The sequence below is a fragment of the Capra hircus genome, chromosome 3 (genome assembly GCF_001704415.2).
Source record: "Capra hircus breed San Clemente chromosome 3, ASM170441v1, whole genome shotgun sequence".
Lineage (NCBI taxonomy): Eukaryota > Metazoa > Chordata > Mammalia > Artiodactyla > Bovidae > Capra > Capra hircus.
In genome coordinates this window covers 94,421,671-94,439,601 of record NC_030810.1, presented here as the reverse complement: position 1 = coordinate 94,439,601, position 17,931 = coordinate 94,421,671, and the positions used below count along the sequence as shown (strand labels likewise).

At 46.9% G+C, this 17,931-nt stretch overlaps 1 protein-coding gene across 1 annotated transcript; it reads left to right on the top strand.

The window, feature by feature from the left end:
• Window positions 987-11,218, top strand: TRIM45 (tripartite motif containing 45). Its single transcript, XM_005677806.3, has 6 exons — window positions 987-2,296; window positions 3,903-4,636; window positions 6,318-6,447; window positions 7,065-7,179; window positions 9,189-9,315; window positions 10,189-11,218. The coding sequence occupies exons 1-6, from the start codon at window positions 1,809-1,811 to the stop codon at window positions 10,335-10,337; spliced, it is 1,743 nt and encodes a 580-aa protein (XP_005677863.1). The 5' UTR covers window positions 987-1,808; the 3' UTR covers window positions 10,338-11,218.

Below are 17,931 nucleotides of genomic sequence, written 5' to 3'. Positions count from 1 at the left end.
TTGGGTCCAAATCAAGCAGGGAGTCATGAACAAAGCAAGCAGTGAGATAATCAGGCATCCTAGTCGGTCTTAAGATAACAGGAACAAATGGAGCATAAGGAGCCAGAGTGTTATTATTTCTGGAATTGTGGAGGTACAGGTCCTAGATGCCGAGTTCCCCATACAACCAAATCAGGAGACTCCTTCTCAGATCACTTAAAGAAGACAGAGAAATTGTGAAGTAAAGGATGTCCGACTTGTGCATCTTACCACTACTCTGTGAGCCCACAGAGGACTTATCCTACTTTGACATCTTCCACTATACCATTGTGACCAGTCACTATACCATTGGGACCAGTCATGGGCCCTCTCTGATTAAAAAAAAAAAAAAAAAAAAAAACCCACAGCGAGACAAACTTGCCCTCTTTCTCTTACACAAAACTGTAGAACTCTGGTTGACAAATAACTCCTTAGTCATCGGCACCTCTAGCCCCGACGGACGAAACAACAGCTTCTCAAGCCCCAGGGAACCGGGATTCGAGCTTCCCGGCGAGCGCCACACGAAGGCAAAGCTAGACCTTGGTCCAACAGCTCCCTGATGGGTGCCCAGAAAATGCCAGGACCCAGCGAGCCGCTTCCAGAAGCTCTGGTGACCCGCATGCATGGCCTCAAGGACTCCTGAATTAAAATAAACTGGGAGGCCCAGAGGGGAACGCGCAGGTTCACAGTACAGCCAAGGATAATACCCCATTCGCCGCTTCTGAGGACTCGGGAACCAAGAAAACCCCTCCCCCTTCAACTCCCCTTCGACAAGCCCTGGGCGGAGCTTGGGGCAACTGACAGCGCCAGCCACCAATGGGAGGCCCCATGGTGGGTTCGTGGGACCAATCCGAGGGCGCAAAGGAAGCCTTCCCCGTGGCACATCAGCGAAGCTTTCTAAGTTGTCCTCTGACCTCTCTGGTCGCCAGAGCCATAGAGAGGGAGACAGTCGCCGTAAAGGGGTGACGCTGGCTATACTATGCCGCTCACTCACAGCCTTACCCTTTTTCTCTTCCGAGGCCCAAGCCCTGAGGCCGCCCCGCCCCCGGCCCTTTGCTTGATACCGCCTCTCCCTGGAGAGGACCAGCGAAGATGTGGAATTTCCAAAGCTTATTGGATATTGGTGGTGTCACTCTGGAGGGCGGCGGGGCTCGCAGCGGCGACGGCCGCCCCTCTCTGACGGTGATTGGAGTCGTCTGAGTAGCCCCCGGGATTGGTGCGAGGCGGGGCCGGAGCCGTCGGGCACCTTGGACCGAAGGGTGGGGAGGTGGTGGCAACCGAGAAGCCGGCGGGGGCTCTCAACTCTCTTGTCCGCCGCGTGCCTCCCGCGAAGGACCGGGTGGAAAGAAGGAGCGGAGGACCCCCAAGTGCATCACGCGGGGGCGGGCGTGGCAGTTGTCGCGTGTCGGGCGTGGGACCAGTGGGGCCGGCGGTGGGGTGGGTGGTAGTAGAGGGTGATAGAGGTGCAGGGATCTAGGAGTCGACAGCAGGATTAGCTGGAGACCTAGACCTGGAAGCGCTTCCGGGGAGGACTTGGGGGGCAGAGGAGGGCTTGGGCGTGTCTGGTATGGGATGCCTTGCAAAGGAGGGGGCCTTGCTGAGTAGATCTGTGGGTGGCTCCTTTGAGGAATACTCTTTTTCCTTTCTGCCCTTTGATTTGCCGAAGAGAGAGTTCCCATGGTCTCTGTACAAGTTTTGGAAACTGTCTCTTTGGGTGGGCCTAATCACCTGCTACTTCATTATAGAACTGCCCAGGGCCTTTTCTGATACTGAGCACAAACGTGGGGAATATGGCAGAAAAGAAGAGGCCGCTGCTGGGCTTCGTGGGCAAACTCCCCAGTGGAACCACAGCTGGAAACTCAGGCAAAACTCACTGCCCTTTGTGCATGGGGCTTTTCAAAGCCCCCAGGCTCTTGCCTTGTTTGCACACAGTTTGCACCACCTGTCTGGAGCAGCTGGAACCCTTCTCAGTAGTGGACATCGGAGGGGGAGAATCTGACACAAGCTCTGAGGGGTCCATATTCCAGAAACTCAAGCCGCGCGCTCTGCAGCCGCCGATTGGCATCCTCTGTCCGGTATGTGATGCTCAGGTGGACCTGCCCATGGGTGGAGTGAAGGCTTTAACCATAGACCACCTGGCCATGAATGACGTGATGCTGGAGAGTCTGCGTGGGGAAGGCCAGGGCCTGGTGTGTGACCTGTGCAGCGACAGGGAAGTGGAGAAGAGGTGTCAGACCTGCAAAGCCAATCTCTGCCACTTTTGCTGCCAGGCTCATAGGTAAAGATGGGAAACCCACCTGGTAAGGCTTAAGAGCAGAGTATAAAGAGGGGTCAAGGCAGAGAAATCCCTTGGTGAGCAGATGGAAAGGAAAGCTCAAATGCCATGGAAGGTCAGAGAACAGTATACAGTGTGATTACAGATGTTCCAGAACAGTAGTTAAATTTTGCAGCCTTTACATAATACCCATGGTAATAATAGCATCACAGGTTTGCAGGGTCCATTTCACTTTTCAAAGCTCTTACCCAGTTTCCTTGGCTCATCAATCATTTGTATGGGGTGCTAGAGAAAGAGTATGATAGCAGATCCCCTGCCCTCAATCTCATTTGATCCTTGGAACTCAGAAAAGCAGGCACTGTTTTCACCCCTATTTATTATTGGAGGAAACTGAAGCTCAGCAGTATGTGGTATGCCAAGGTCCCATAACTGGTAAGTGATATATAACAATTGAATTTAAAATCCCAATCTTCTGCCTGCCTGCTGTGTTTTCTCTACTCATCTCTGTTGCCTTCCCAGTATAAGGTGCTGATTGGTGGGATACCACCTCAACCTTTGCCCTGTACCCTAGAGGTACTCTGGAACTTGGTGAGATGGACTTGGGGTGGGGATTATGTCTTTTATGGTGTTTGGTGAACAGTTTGTCACAGGAAATCACTTTGTGCCTTCAGACCACCTCCCCCCATTCCAGAACATCACAATATGAAATGGCGAATGTTTCAGGATTAGCTACAGTGATTTTTAAGTTCTGCCTTCCGGGTGTTTTCTGGCCTCACCAACAGAACAAGTTAGCAGTCTTCAGTCCTTCTATTTTTACCATGTAATGATGACTACTTTGCTGCCAGCTAAACAGCTGACCCTGTTTTGTCCACAGCCACTCTGCTGGTGCCAGAACAGGCGTGTAAGCTTGACATTGCTAAAACACTAAACACATGGTGTAACTCTGAACAGTCACCGAGGTTTCTGGGGATTTCCCTGAATCTCTAGAGGGCTGTAAAAAGAGGGAATTAAAAGAGAGCTTTGATTCTACTGACCACTGATTTTACTCTTTCTAATAATGTTGATGACTTTCCTCTAGAAAATTCTAGCCTGCTGCTTTGGGTGGTGGAGGCACTGGTCAAAGGAAATGCTTTCCCAGAGAGTTTGATGAAAGCTGAGGGAGACTCTGTTGTGCCCAGCTAGCTGCTTTTTAACTGCCTGAAGTTTATTGCCAAGCCATCTGGCACAGGTCTCATCTCGCTGCTGGGGCCAAACTCTCCCCTCTAGCTTGCCGTAGCACTAGGCTGTGGCTCTCGCCTAAACTTGACAAATGAACTCTTTGGGGAAAGCTCCAGGAGGTAGCTCTAATGTTGCAAAAGTCATGCACCAAGCCAGAGAGCCCTAGCCTACTATCATTTTGTCCCATGGAGCAGCCTTTTCACATAGGTATTAGCCCAGTGTACAGAGGAGGAACTGGAATCCTAGAGACTCATGTGATTAGTAAGAGGTTAGAACGAGGAACTGAACCCAGATGTGTTGGACTTCAGAACCCATGCCCTTAAAATTGCCGGACTGTTTCCCTGCTAGACTCGTCCCCTCATTTTCTGTTCCTGCCTCTGTTTGCCTCTAGGCGGCAGAAGAAGACGACCTACCATACCATGGTGGACCTGAAAGACTTAAAAGGCTACAGCCAGATTGGGAAGCCCATTCTGTGTCCTGCTCACCCTGCAGAGGAGCTGAGGCTGTTCTGCGAGCTCTGCGACCAGCCTGTGTGCCGGGACTGCGTGGTGGGGGAGCACCGGGAGCACCCCTGTGACTTCACTAGCAACGTTATTCACAAGCATGGGGACTCCGTGCGGGAGCTGCTCAGGGGTACCCAGCCCCACGTGGAGGCCCTGGAGGAGGCCCTGGCACAGATCAAAGGGACCAACAGCGCCCTGCAGGAGCGGGTGAAGGCCGTAGCCGCCGACATCCGCACCTTCTCCGAGGGCTATATCAAGGCCATCGAGGAGCATCGGGACAAGCTGCTGAAGCAGCTGGAAGACATCCGAGTCCAGAAGGAAAACTCTCTGCAGCTGCAAAAGGCACAGCTGGAGCAGCTGCTGGCAGACATGCGGACGGGAGTGGAGTTCACCGAGCACCTGCTGACCAGCGGCTCCGACCTGGAGATCCTCATCACCAAGGGGGTGGTGGTGGAACGGCTCACCAAGCTGAACAAAGTGGAATACAGTGCCCATCCCGGAGTCAGCGAGAAGATAACCTTCTCTCCCAAGGAGAAAGCAGGCCTGTGCCGTGGCTATGAAGTTTACGGGGCCATCAACACCAAAGAGGTCGATCCAGCCAAATGTGTCCTCCAAGGGGAAGGTAGGGCGACATCTCCCATTGGCATGGAAAGGGCAGTGGCAGGACATGGTGTCAAAGACGTGTGGCATTTTCAGCTACAGCCTTCATTCAGCTAGAGAGAGTCATACCCATCCAACAGATGGTGATCCCTCCCTTGTCCTTTTCTTTCTGGTTTGTTCTGGTCAGGTTGCACCTAAGATCCCAGACAGGGGTGAGGCTTGACCCTTTTCCAGTTGAGAAAAGTAGTAACAACCAAGGAACTCCAGGATCAGACCACTTCTCTCAGGTGACAGAACCGAGGCAGTACCATAAGACACATCAGCATAGACCTCCGAGTGTGTGAAATCCTGCCTGTTCAGAGAGGATGGTTCTGAAGAGAATTTCTGAGGAGTGAGGAAGAAGCGATGATGGTTTGCTTTCTTTGATGCCCTTTCTGGTTCATGGAAGCCAGATACTGGCATTGAAAAGAATATGGTAGGCATTTCTGTCAGGAGGGGGAGAAACAATTTCTTTTGACCACGGTGTTCTCTTCCTAAAGGAAGCACCTTATTCAAACCTATTTCACAGATCAGTTCTCACAGGAAGATTGTATTCTAGAGCCATCCTGACCCAGGCCAGGAATTCTTACCTGCTTGGCAGTCACAGATCCCTTTGAGAATGATCTTTCCACCAGAAAATGCCCACTCATTTGAGCATAAGATTTCAGGAGATTCTTTGCCCCTCAGAAGGCCTCATAATAGTTCACAGACCCCAGGTAAAAAAGTCTATTTCATCTGTCTTCTGAACCAGAAATGGAGTGAAAGTGTTAGTTGCTCAGTCATGTCCGATTCTTTACGACCTCATGGACTGTAGCCCACCAGGCTCCTCTGTCCATGGAATTTTCCAGGCAAAATACTGGAATGGGTAGCCATTCCCTTCTCCAGAGGGTCTTCCCAATCCAGGGATTAAACCCGGGTCTCCTGCATTGCAGGCAGATTCTTTACCATCTGAGCTATCAGAGAAACCCTGGACCAGAGGCTGTAGCTTTTGAATATGCCCTCCAGTGCCTAGGCACAGCTACCATGCTGTAGAGGACTTCAGGCATGAAGAGTCTGAACTGGTTACCTGTGCCTCCTGCCTCTTCTAGCAGGATCTGTCGCTTGGAGAGGGTAGTTTGGGGTTACCAGCCTCTCTTTGGGGGCTTCCCTGGTGGCTCAGACTGTAAAGGGTCCACCTGCAATGTGGAAGACCTGGATTTGATTCCTGGTTTGGGAAGATCCCCTGGAGGAGGGCATGGCAACCGGCTCCAGTACTCTTGCCTGGAGAATCCCCATGGACAGAGGAGCCTGGTAGGCTACAGTCCATGGGGTTGCAAAGAGTTGGACACGGCTAAGCAACTAAGCACAACACAGCACAGCCTCTCTTTTATTCTCTGAATACATACGTCAAGCCTGAGTTTTTTCAAAGCTTTCTTAAGGCTGAAATTAAGATCCAGGATCCTTTACAGTCCAAGAGCTGCTGCTGGCTGAGAGAGAACCAGGCTCACCAGAAGTGACTCCCAAGAAGTATGCTCCAGGAAACAGACAGGAAGAGAAAAGAAAGGGAGGAAACCGGAAACACGACCTTTTGTACTAAATGGAAAAAGCGAGATGGTGTCTGATCTGGGGATGCGGTCACTACGGATGGCCTTTGAGATTGAGGACTGAGTGTTTATCTTCCACAGATCTTCACAGAGCCCGTGAGAAACAGCCAGCCTCTTTCATCGTGCTTTGTAAGGATGCAACAGGAGAGAGCATGGGCAGGGGAGGAGACAACGTTCAAGTCACAGTAATCCCTAAAGATAAGAAAGACAGGTTTGTATCATGCACCCAGGCATCATGGACCTGGAAATCCAATGTTCTTTGCAGTCATGGGGCTGTAACTGCAGTAGTTCCAGCCTACCTCCCCATGATGGCATTGAAAAGTGCCATAGGACCATGTGAACCAGATGCAATTCCTTGTGTGGGTTTTAGGCTCGTATTTGATTCTCTCCCAAAGGTCTCATCTGCCCCCGCAGACTGTCTTTATTCCAAGCTTTGAATAGACTGCAGAATATTCTGTGTTAGACTGAATGGTGCCCTTCTCAAAGTTCAGCCCCATGTTTACTGTTTGTGCTGGGAGCGAAGTTATAAGCAAAGTCTTCAGGATTGGAGGATGGAGGAGGGAGGAAGAAGAGCAGGAGGTACAACAGGAGCTGATTAGAGAGAACACTAATGTTTTCAGGAATTCTTCTGAATGTCAGATTAAATGAGGATTGATGTTACCTTCTATTGTAAAGTTACTTTCTGAGACACAGAGAAGACACATCCTGCTTGGGGGACACTTAAAATTAATATTGGCTGTATGGTAGAGTTTACATCCTAAATCAGCAGGCAGCTGAAGCAGGCTTTGTGAGAATAAGTGGTATTTTTGAACTCCCGTTTCTATACAGTCCCGTGAAAACGATGGTCCATGATAACAAGGATGGGACATACTATGTTTCCTATACACCCAAGGAACCTGGCACCTATACTGTGTTGGTCTGTGTCAAGGAGCAGCACGTGCAGGTGAGTGAGGTCTTGCCTACACTTCCCTGACCTTTCACCCCGCCCCCGCCCCGGTTTTGTCATCTTAGAATGTAGAGACATTTCACACAGGACCAGCTGTGTAGAGGGATTGACCAGGATTCTCTTCTTTCTTACTTCACCTCACTTGAGAAAGGGCCCAAATTTTGCAGCTCTTATTCTTACTAGAGGATACTGGTGACCCTAAAACCTCTTTATCCCAACTTCACCTCTTAGCAGTTATGCCTGTATTTTATCATTCTCCCAGTTAGTTTACTGGAGTTCTTAATTTGGGAAAGATGCCTTGATCACAGTGGACAATCTACCAGCAGATGAGTATGTACACATACAAGAAATATAACCTCACTCAGGATTTTCCAGCTTTGTTCAGACTATGACCAGACATGGACTTACTGGAATACCAACCACTGGGAGAGTTATGCCCTCTCCTGTAACTTATCAGTCAACTCTCTGCCTAATCATTTGCCCAGATAATTCTCTACTCTGTTTATATGTATACATATGTGTGTATATATATACATATATATATATATGCTTCTCTGTTACCATGGTTACTACATCACCTCCACAGACATATGTAACACTTTTCTGGTTTAGAGATTATGAATTTTTAAAAATTGAGTAATACTCAACATGTCCAGCAGAATCTCTCTGCTGACATACAAGCTGCCAGAGGGTTTCCCCCAACGGGAAATTAACACTGACAGGGACAAGAAAACACCATAGAGCATCAGGATGTGTTAGGCTTGTGGCCTGTGCCCTAGGAAGACTCATAGTAGCCACTTGCTGCTTGCCTACTTACAGGATGCAAGATAGGTTAGATATTTTTTCAGACATTGTTCCACTTTTCTAACAAACCACTCAAACATAAGGATCATCCAATTAGACCAAGAAAACAAACTTGCTGCAATACAGAGTACCTGGGTAGAAAAATCGGAATTTGAAAGCACATGTTTGAACTCCCAAGTTGTTTTTAAAACAGATTGTAGGGACTTCCCTGGCCATCCCATGGTTAAGACTCTGCACTCCCAATGCAGGGAATACAGGTTTGATCCCTGGTCAGGGAACTAAAATCCCACATACCATGTAGCCAAAAAAAAAAAAAAAGACTAAACTCTTTAAAGGAAGAGAGATCAAGCCTCTCTGCTTTGTGCTTTTGCATGGTATGGGATTCTCATATAGGAAGAGGCAGATAGCAACACTCATTAAATATTTATTGTTTAGCATAGGGTAGAAATTCAAGAAGGAAAATTATCCTTAAAGGAAAGAAGGCAGGTGGGAGAATTTCTAATACGAGAATTATTAACCACATGCCTAATCTTCCTCCATTTCATCTAATTTCACCAACCTAGAATGAGTGGATGGGTAAACAGTTGTGTCCAGGATGGAGGGATGAAAGGAAAGGAATTGGCTTAGGATGTGAGGGATGGGAGTGTGTGCCTGAGAAATTGGAGAAGGGACCACAGATGTTCTTAGACTGCTCAGGAGTGGAGGAGATGGAGACCGAAGTCAGTGACTTGAAAGCACAGTTGAGTTTACTAGGGCTTGCCTGGTGGCTCGGATGGTAAAGAATCTGCCGGTAATGCAGGAGACCCAGGTTCAATCCCTGGTCGGGAAGGTCCCCGGAGGAGGGCGCAGCAATCCGCTCCAGTATTCTTGCCTGGAGAATTCCACGGACAGAGCGGCTTTGCGGGCTGCAGTCCATAGGGTTGCAAACAGTCGGACATGACTGAGCAACTAACAGTTTCAGTGTGTCAGGCGGTCTGCGTGCCGGGGCAGCAGCACAGACTCCCTGATGCCCCTCACTGCATTTGTATCTGGCCCTGTCCAGCTGAGCACCCAGCTGACCCCCAGTCACTGTTTGCCTCTACTGTCCTCATCCCTCCAGGGGCAGGGCCTGTGACTTATGCTCTGTTTAGTCTGTGTGATGCTCAGCACACGCCTGTTGACTCATGAGGCACTGTTCTTTGCTCTTGGTCTGAACACTGAAGGGCTCGCCGTTCACTGTGACCGTGAGGAAAAGGCACCGCTCACACCCAGGCGTGTTTCACTGTTGCACATTCTGCTCCAGTGGAGGCCAGAAAACTGCTCGCTGCGCGTGTGGAGGCACCATGCCAGGTAAGGGGAACCAGTCTCTCCGGAAAGCCCTTGCTCTCCCTCTGTGCCTGTCTCCCAGCAGTGGGATCAGCCACCACCGTGACCAGGGTCAGGATATTCAGACTCAGGCTTTGTTCCTAGGAATGTAGTCTGTGCATGTTAAATGTATCACAGTTCTAAAAGTTTCATGTAAAGCCTCTTGGTTATGGAAATGGAAACAGCAAGATGAAAAGTTCTGAGTGCTTCTAGTTTTGATACAGTTCACTGATTCTAGAAGCCCTGTGCTTCCCCTGGGATGGTCAGTTTCAGCCTGTACCCTTTCCAACAGCCCGAGCACTGTCAAAAACATAAACCCATCCTATTCCTTTTGAAACCTTAAAGAAATTCCAGGGATGGGAGAACAGATGAATAAATCAGCTGAACCAAGTCTGGCTCTTTTCTTGGGGGAAGGAAACGTGGGCAGAAAGGTCAGCATCCAGGCAAGAAATCTAATTATTTTCGGTGTTCTGTCCTGTCCTAACTCTTACGGTGAGCCTTAACATAGGCTGTTGTAAACCTGCATAGAAACACTTCAGGATCTATTCTGTTTATTTCTAGCATTCTGCCCTTCTCGTTTATTTAGATTTTGTTACGTTAAAATCCAAACCAATTCTTCTCCTTAAGAGTGTTAAAATAACACTGTTCTTACAATTCCAGCTAACCTTAATTGATTTGCTATCATCTGTCTTGAGAGTCTTCCCAACTACAGAGGCATCCGAGAGCTTGTTCTCTCGCTGGGTTGTTTTTAGATGTAAAAATATCCATGAGTCTGAATATAGCCAGGAGTGTTAATTTCCATGGTAACTGCTGGACTTCCTTCTAATGGTTTTTCCCTCTTCTCTTTGGACCATGCAGGTGGGTACCTAGGCTGTGGCCACGGACACAAAGGCCACCCAGGACGTCCCCACTGGTCGTGCTGTGGGAAGTTTACGGAGAAGTCGGAATGCACGTGGGCAGGTGGGCAGAGCGCACCGAGGAGTCTACTGAGGACAGTGGCCCTCTGATGGCTTCCTGCGTCCATGGTCACAGCTGTGGCCAGCATGGCTTCAGATCACCAGAGGACCACAGACCTTAATTCTGAAGAAACTGATAGAATTAAAAACAAAGTGCCTTATGTTATACCCTCAAATCCGAGGACCTCTTTGTGAGTTATTCACTGATGGCACGTGTGGGCAATTGGGTACCAACCAGAGACCACATTACATTTGTCTTCTTGGCCAGAGGGAGGGGGAGGTAATTGGCTATCTGGTTTAAGTTAAATGCCAGATGGTGCCCCTCATCAGTGTCCTTTTAAAAAATATGTACTGTAGTCCAGTAAGATAGCTACTGTACAAAATGACTAAAATAGACTTTAGAATCACACAGTGTGTATCTTAGATCATCTTCAAAATCAGATTGATCTTTGAAACTTGCAGTTTTTAATCAAAGCTGGCTTTATAGGAGGTGTATAACGTATGCACTACTGTTGTTAAGACAATTAGTATGAGTGTGTGCACATGCTTTTGTATGACTGAGCCCATTCATCATAAATCTAAACTTGTTAGAAATAATGTATCCATGTAGACTAACAAAATAGTATGTAGATGTGGTCTCAGTTATAAATAGCAAAATCTAATCCAATAAACTGTAGGCTACCCCCTCAAAAAAAAAAGTGTTATTTCTATACCTAGAAGGCTACCTTCTATTTTGTATAGGCACGGAAGTACCTATGCCATTGGAATTTAGAGCTCATGGGAGTAATTTAGTTCCTTAACTTTTTGATACATAACTTTAAAAAAATTTTCCCTGAGCTACACATTAGATATTTGTTTCCCTCAAAGAATAAAAACCTTTCCTCGTGTCCACTTGTTGCTGCTGCTGCTAAGTCGCTTCAGTTGTGTCCGACTCCATGCGACCCCATAGACGGTAGCCCATCAGGCTCCCCCGTCCCTGGGATTCTCCAGGCAAGAACACTGGAGTGGGTTGCCATTTCCTTCTCCAATGCATGAAAGTGAAAAGTCAAAGTGAAGTTGCTCAGTCAGTTGCTAGCACACCTTAAATGGATTATAATATGATACTGCTGTTTAGGTGGGAGTGTCCCCCACTTGCCCTCTACACCATGTTCATCTCATAGCCCCTAGAGCCTAGAAGGTTACTATTTGGTCAAGGGTAGGAGAAGACAATGGCACCCCATTCCAGTACTCTTGCCTGGAAAATCCCATGGACAGAGGAGTCTGGTAGGCTGCAGTCCATGGGGTCGCTAAGAGTCAGACACGACTGAACGACTTCACTTTCACTTTTCACTTTTATCCGTTGGAGAAGGAAATGGCAACCCACTCCAGTATTCTTGCCTGGAGAATCCCAGGGATGGGGGAGCCTGGTGGGCTGCCGTCTATGGGGTCGCACAGAGTCGGACACGACTCTGAAGTGACTTAGCAGCAGTAGCAGCAGCAGCAGACATGTAGCCAGCAAATAAAGGGGAATGCTGTTGAAATAGGACCTTACAAATTCCTTACAGATTTACTCATGCCAGGTGATCGACATACCTTCATTGTCCTTACATCTTACAGCCTTGTCTTCTAGAGAGTCATCTTCATCTTTGTCTGCATATCTAGGAAATTACCTACAAGCTTTGGCTCCCAGAGCATGCCAGCTTAACGGAAGAGAATTCTTGGGAGACGAAGGACTGGTGCCCCAGCTCTGCCAAGGTCTTCACTGTATATATTCAGTGTGTTCACATTCAATTCAATGTGTTCTTCTGGGATATTTGATTTCTTATATAGCAAAAACACAGCATGTATTAAATATAATTATTGAAGTCTGCATTGTAAGATTCATTAAGAAGTGACTCATTAGAGTGATGAGTTGGCTCAGGCAAAGGAAGTGAAATAATTAGACAAAACACATTGACTGTCATGTCATCATGGAATATGTTTCCTCCTTAAGGAGGTAGCTACATTGTAGCTGTAAATTTGAAGATACCAAATGCTAAACCCTTTTCTGGAAAGATTCCCTTCAGCCCTATCTCTGACCAAAATCTGATCTTCCCAGAAGCCCTGACGACCCTGTAATCCTCTGAGAGTATTACTTGCTCTTCCTCACTCCTTATAATCAATCACTGGGCCCAGCGGTCAGGAAACAGTTCTTTAGCTGAGCACTGGTGCTTTAAAATCAGTGGTTTTCAACCAAGAGTGAATTTGCCCCTCAAGGATATTTAGTAAAGTCTCAGACATTTTTCCTTGCCACAGCTGGGAGCAGGGTGCCACTAGCATCTTTTGGGGAGAAGTCAGGAATGTTGCTTATGATCAATTTGGAACAGCTTCCCACAATGAAAAATTATACAGGTCAAAGTATTAATAATGCTGCTGTTGAGAAATCTTGTTCTAGACCATTACTCCCCCCTTTAAAAATGGCCAGCCTTGAAACTCATGTCTTTATACAACCTGTGACCTGTACGTGGTTCAGCCATCAACAGAGCCCTGAGTCATTTCTCCCTTATTCCTTGAAGATTTTAACATCAAACTTGCTGCTACTCCAGTACTACCCCTCATCAGTCTTAGAATAATTCAATGTCTATGTAGACATAATGGTTGTAATTCTATGACCAATTCTCTAATGTTCTTTATTCCCTAACTCAGCAGACAATCAGTCATACCCTAGACCTTGAGTCCACCTGCTCCCTCTGCATAATCTCAACTTTAAGCATCCTGCGACCATAACCTCCCATCTTTCCAGCTCACCCACCTGACTCTAATTCTTCTACCTTCCTAGAGTCCCCAGGATAGTGACCACCTTCCCACTACTCCCTTCTTGCCTCATGTCCTTTCCTTCAGCCTTGCTCAGCTTAAACTCCACAGAACATCTTTGTATTCTTGCATGTAGTATCCCTCTGTTCTTTTTCCCTGGAAATACTCCAGATTAGATTTAGATCTCCATCTAACCCAACTGAATGATCCTGGAGAAAAAACAAAAATGTTATGATGGCTAATCTCACTTTAAATCTGAGACCACTGATTTCAATGGACTTAGCATTGCCCAGTAGTTTGACAACATCTCTCTAGTCCGTTTACTCTTCCACTCTCCTAGAAACTTATTTCATACCCCTCCTCAAACTGCAATTTGTACCCCCTTCCCTTCTCCATGTATGACCTGCTTATTACTTCACCAAGAAAACAAAATAATTCAGAAGAGAATTTCCCAACCTTTCCACTGTATCAACAAATCTACCCATATTCCTATAAAAAGTAAACGTTTATATGAGTTCTCATTCCATCTCAACAACCCAAGAACGTTGCTCCAGTAATTTCTCCCTCTATTGGATTGCTCATTTCAGAAAATAAACATGCTACAATATTCCCCATCTTCTTTTTTTTGGTCAAACCACTGGGTTTGTGGGATCTTAGTTCCCCAACCAGGTCTTGAATCCAGGCCCTCAACAGTAAGAGTGCCAAGTCCTAAGCACTGGAATGCCAGGGAATTCCTCCCCCATCTTAAAAAACAAATTGCTGTTGATTTTTTATTAGTCTGCTAGAATACCACAGACTGGGGGGCTGAAACAACATAAATTACGTTCTCACAGTTCTGGAGACTGGAAGTCCGAGATTAAGGTGCCAGCGGGGTTGGTTTCTCCTGAGGCCTCCCCTTGGCTTGCAGGTGGCACCTTCTCCTGTATCATCACGTGGCCTTTTCTTTGCACATGTATCCCTGGTGTCTCTCCCTCTTCTTATCAAGACGTCAGTCCTACTAGTTTATGGCTCAGCCACATGATCTCATTTAACCTCAATTATCTCCTTAAAGGCCCTGTCTTCAAATATCGTCACACTGCGGGTTAGGGCTTCAATCCATGAATTTGGGAAGAACATAATTCATTCAGTCCATAATGGTTTTCTTCATCACTCTCTGACAGCCACGCCATTGTTCCGCTCCCCTTTAAAAAAAAGTGTGTTGTTTGTTACCCCTACTTCCCCTCCTTGAGTTCCCTCTGTTAGATCTAATGCAGTCTTTCATGCTCGCACACCACAGCTCCCGTCATGCTCACCGGTAATATCCATGCTATGCAATCCAGGGGTCAGTTCTTGATCTTTATCCTTCTGACCTATCCATAGCATCGGACAAAGCTGATCACTTATTCCTCCAAGAAAGATTTTCTTCACTTGGCTAATGCATATAGCTCTTCTTAATCACCTATCTCACTGACTTTTCTTCTCAGTCTCCTTTGCTAGCTCCTCCTCCTCTCTCCATTCGCTACACCTTTAAGAGCTCCAAGAATCAGTCCTTGCATTTTCATCTCCCCTCTACATCCTAGGTGATGTCATCCTCTCATGAGTTTAACTATCTTTTATATACTGATGACTCCTGAATTTATCTCCAGTTCCAAATTCCATTATGATTACTGTATATCCAAGAGCCTACCTAACACCTCCACTTGGATGTATCATAGACACCTTATCTTTAAGATGTCCAAAACAGAACTCTCAATACCTAATTCTCACTGTCTGCCTGCCCACCAGCACCAAAGTGTTTCTCCTGCAGTCTTTTCCATCTCTTTAAAAGGAAAGTCCATGTCTGTTCTTACAGATGGTGGAGCCAGTCACCTTGGAAACATCCTTGACTCCCCTCTCATACACTACATCCAAACCCCTGGCAAATCCTGCTGGCTGTCCCTTCAAAATACATCAGTAGAGCACTGCTATCTGCCTCCATGCACGGCTAACCATCCTGATCTAAGATACCACAATTTCTCATCTGGAGTTTTGGAACAGCCTTCTGACTAATCTCTCTGCTTTCGCCCTTAATCCTCTGCTCTATTCTCCACCCCACAGTCAGAGAGGTCCTTTAAAATACATCACATCCTGTCATTCTTCTGCTAAACACCCTCCAAAGACCTCCTGTGTGCGTGTGTTTAGTCACTTCAGCTGTGTCTGACTCTGTGACGCTATGGACTGTAGCTTGGGGCTTCCCAGGGGGCTCAAGTGGTAAAGAAAGTGCCTGCCAGTGTAGGAAACACAAGAGATGTGGATTTGATCCCTGGGTCAGGAAGATCTCCCGAAGGAGGGCATGATGACTAACTCCAGTATGCTTGCCTGGAAAATCCCATGGACAGAGAAGCCTGGTGAGTTACAGTTCATGGGGTCGCAAAGAGTCAGACATGACTGAAGCAACTTAGCATGGATGCATGCACAGACTAGCTTACCAGGCTCCTCTGTCCATGGGATTCTCCAAGGCAAGAATACTGGAGTGGATTGCCATGTCCTCCTCCAGGGGATCTTCCCGACTCAGGGATCAAACCTGCATTACTTACGTCTCCTGCATTGGCAGGCGAGTTCTCTACCACTAGCACTACCTGGAAAGCCCTCCAAAGGCATCCCATCTTAGAGCAGTTTCCATCACTCTATTCCAGCAAAACTGGCCTGTCTGGGGCCCTCAAAATCTGTCTTACAGCCTTTACAATCACTGTCCCTCCCTCTAGCATGCTCCTCTCACAGATACCTACATGATTCACTCCCTCATTTTGCTAAGGTTTTTGCTCCTGTGTTAAATATCATCTGATTGGAGAGGTCCTTCACTACCCTGTATAAAATAGCAACTCCCACTCCAACACTCTGTATCATCCTTACTCAGCTTCATCACCATCTAACATATATATTCTATTTCTTATCTGTCCTTTTATCCTAGACTGTAAGGTCTGTGAAGGCAGGGATTTGACATTTATTAATCACTATACTGGGCTTCGAAAGTGGAGAGTGAAAAAGTTGGCTTAAAACTCAACATTCAGAAAACGAAGATCATGGCATCTGGTCCCATCACTTCATGGGAAATAGATGGGGAAACAGTGGAAACAGTGTCAGACTTTATTTTCCTGGGCTCCAAAATCACTGCAGATGGTGACTGCAGCCATGAAATTAAAAGACGTTTACTCCTTGGAAGAAAAGTTATGACCAACCTAGATAGCATATTCAAGAGCAGAGACATTACTTTGCCAACAACGGTCTGTCTAGTCAAGGCTATGGTTTTTCCTGTGGTCATGTATGGATGTGAGAATTGGACTGTGAAGAAAGCTGAGTGCCGAAGAATTGATGCTTTTGAACTGTGGTGTTGGAGAAGACTCTTGAGAGTCCCTTGGACTGCAAGGAGATCCAACCAGTCCATTCTGAAGGAGATCAGCCCTGGGGTTTCTTTGGAAGGAATGATGCTAAAGCTGAAACTCCAGTACTTTGGCCACCTCATGCGAAGAGCTGACTCATTGGAAAAGACTGTGATGCTGGGAGGGATTGGGGGCAGGAGGAGAAGGGGATGACAGAGGATGAGATGGCTGGATGGCATCACGGACTCGATGGACGTGAGTCTGAGTGAACTCCGGGAGTTGGTGATGGACAGGGAGGCCTGGCGTGCTGCGATTCATGGGGTCGCAAAGACTCGGACATGACTGAGCGACTGAACTGAACTGATACTGGGCTTCCCAGGTAGCATTAGTGGTAAATAACTTTTGCCAGTGCAGGAGACATAAGAGACGTGTGTTCAATCCTGAGTTTGGGGTGATCCTCTGGAAAAGGGCATGGCAACCCACTCCAGTATTCTTGCCTGGAGAATCATATGGACAGAGGAGCCTGGTGGGCTATAGTCCATGGGGTTGCAAAGAGTTGGACATGACTGAAGCAACTTAGCAGGCACGCAAAACCATTATACTATTCCTGTGTAAGACAGTTTCTGGCACATATTAATAGGAGAGGCTTAATCAACATTTTGTTGAATGAGTAAAGATCTAACTGGTAGAATTTTTAGTTTGGATCTCCTTGGTATTTGTTTCTACAAGCCAGACTACTCTTCCTCCAAACTGATATTTTTTTTCCTTTAACTAGATACCACTTGGAAAAAAATCTCAGCCTTGTCTCAAACCTGTTGGATAAATTCTATGCACCTTAGGGACCAGCCTTGAATTTTCCAATTACCTTGGACATCTAGGGAATTACTTGCCATGAAGAAGCTCGTTGTATTACATCATTTTCCCCCATGTGTCTTTTTTTTCCTTTTGCTGCACTAGGTCTTTTGCAGCACATGGAGGCTTTTCTCTAGATGTGGGGTGTGGGCTTCTTGTTCCCATGTGGGGATTTCTCTACTTGTGGAGCATGGGCTCTAGATTGTAGGGGCTCAGTAGTGCAGCGCACAGGCTTAGTTGCCCCATCACATGAGGGATCTCAGTTCCCTGACCAGGGATCAAACCCACATCCCCTGCATTAGAAGGCTCATTCTTAACCATGGGACTGCCAGGGAAGTCCCCACCAAATGTCTTTTAATGAATCAGATTTCAGAACTAAGAATGAAAAAGTTTATCATTTATTTCAGTTGGGAAAAGATTTTGGTCACTGGATAGCTGTACTGTAGATGAACTGTTATGAGAGAAAATTAAGGCATCTAGGTCTGGCAAATGCCCTACCTAGCTTTTAAGCAGTATCAATGGTAGCAGACTATTTTGGGGGGCTCCAAAATCACTGCAGATGGTGACTGCAGCCATGAAATTAGAAGATGCTTACTCCTTGGAAGAAAAGTTATGACCAACCTAGATAGCATATTAAAAAGCAGAGACATTACTTTGCCACCAAAGGTCCATCTAGTCAAGGC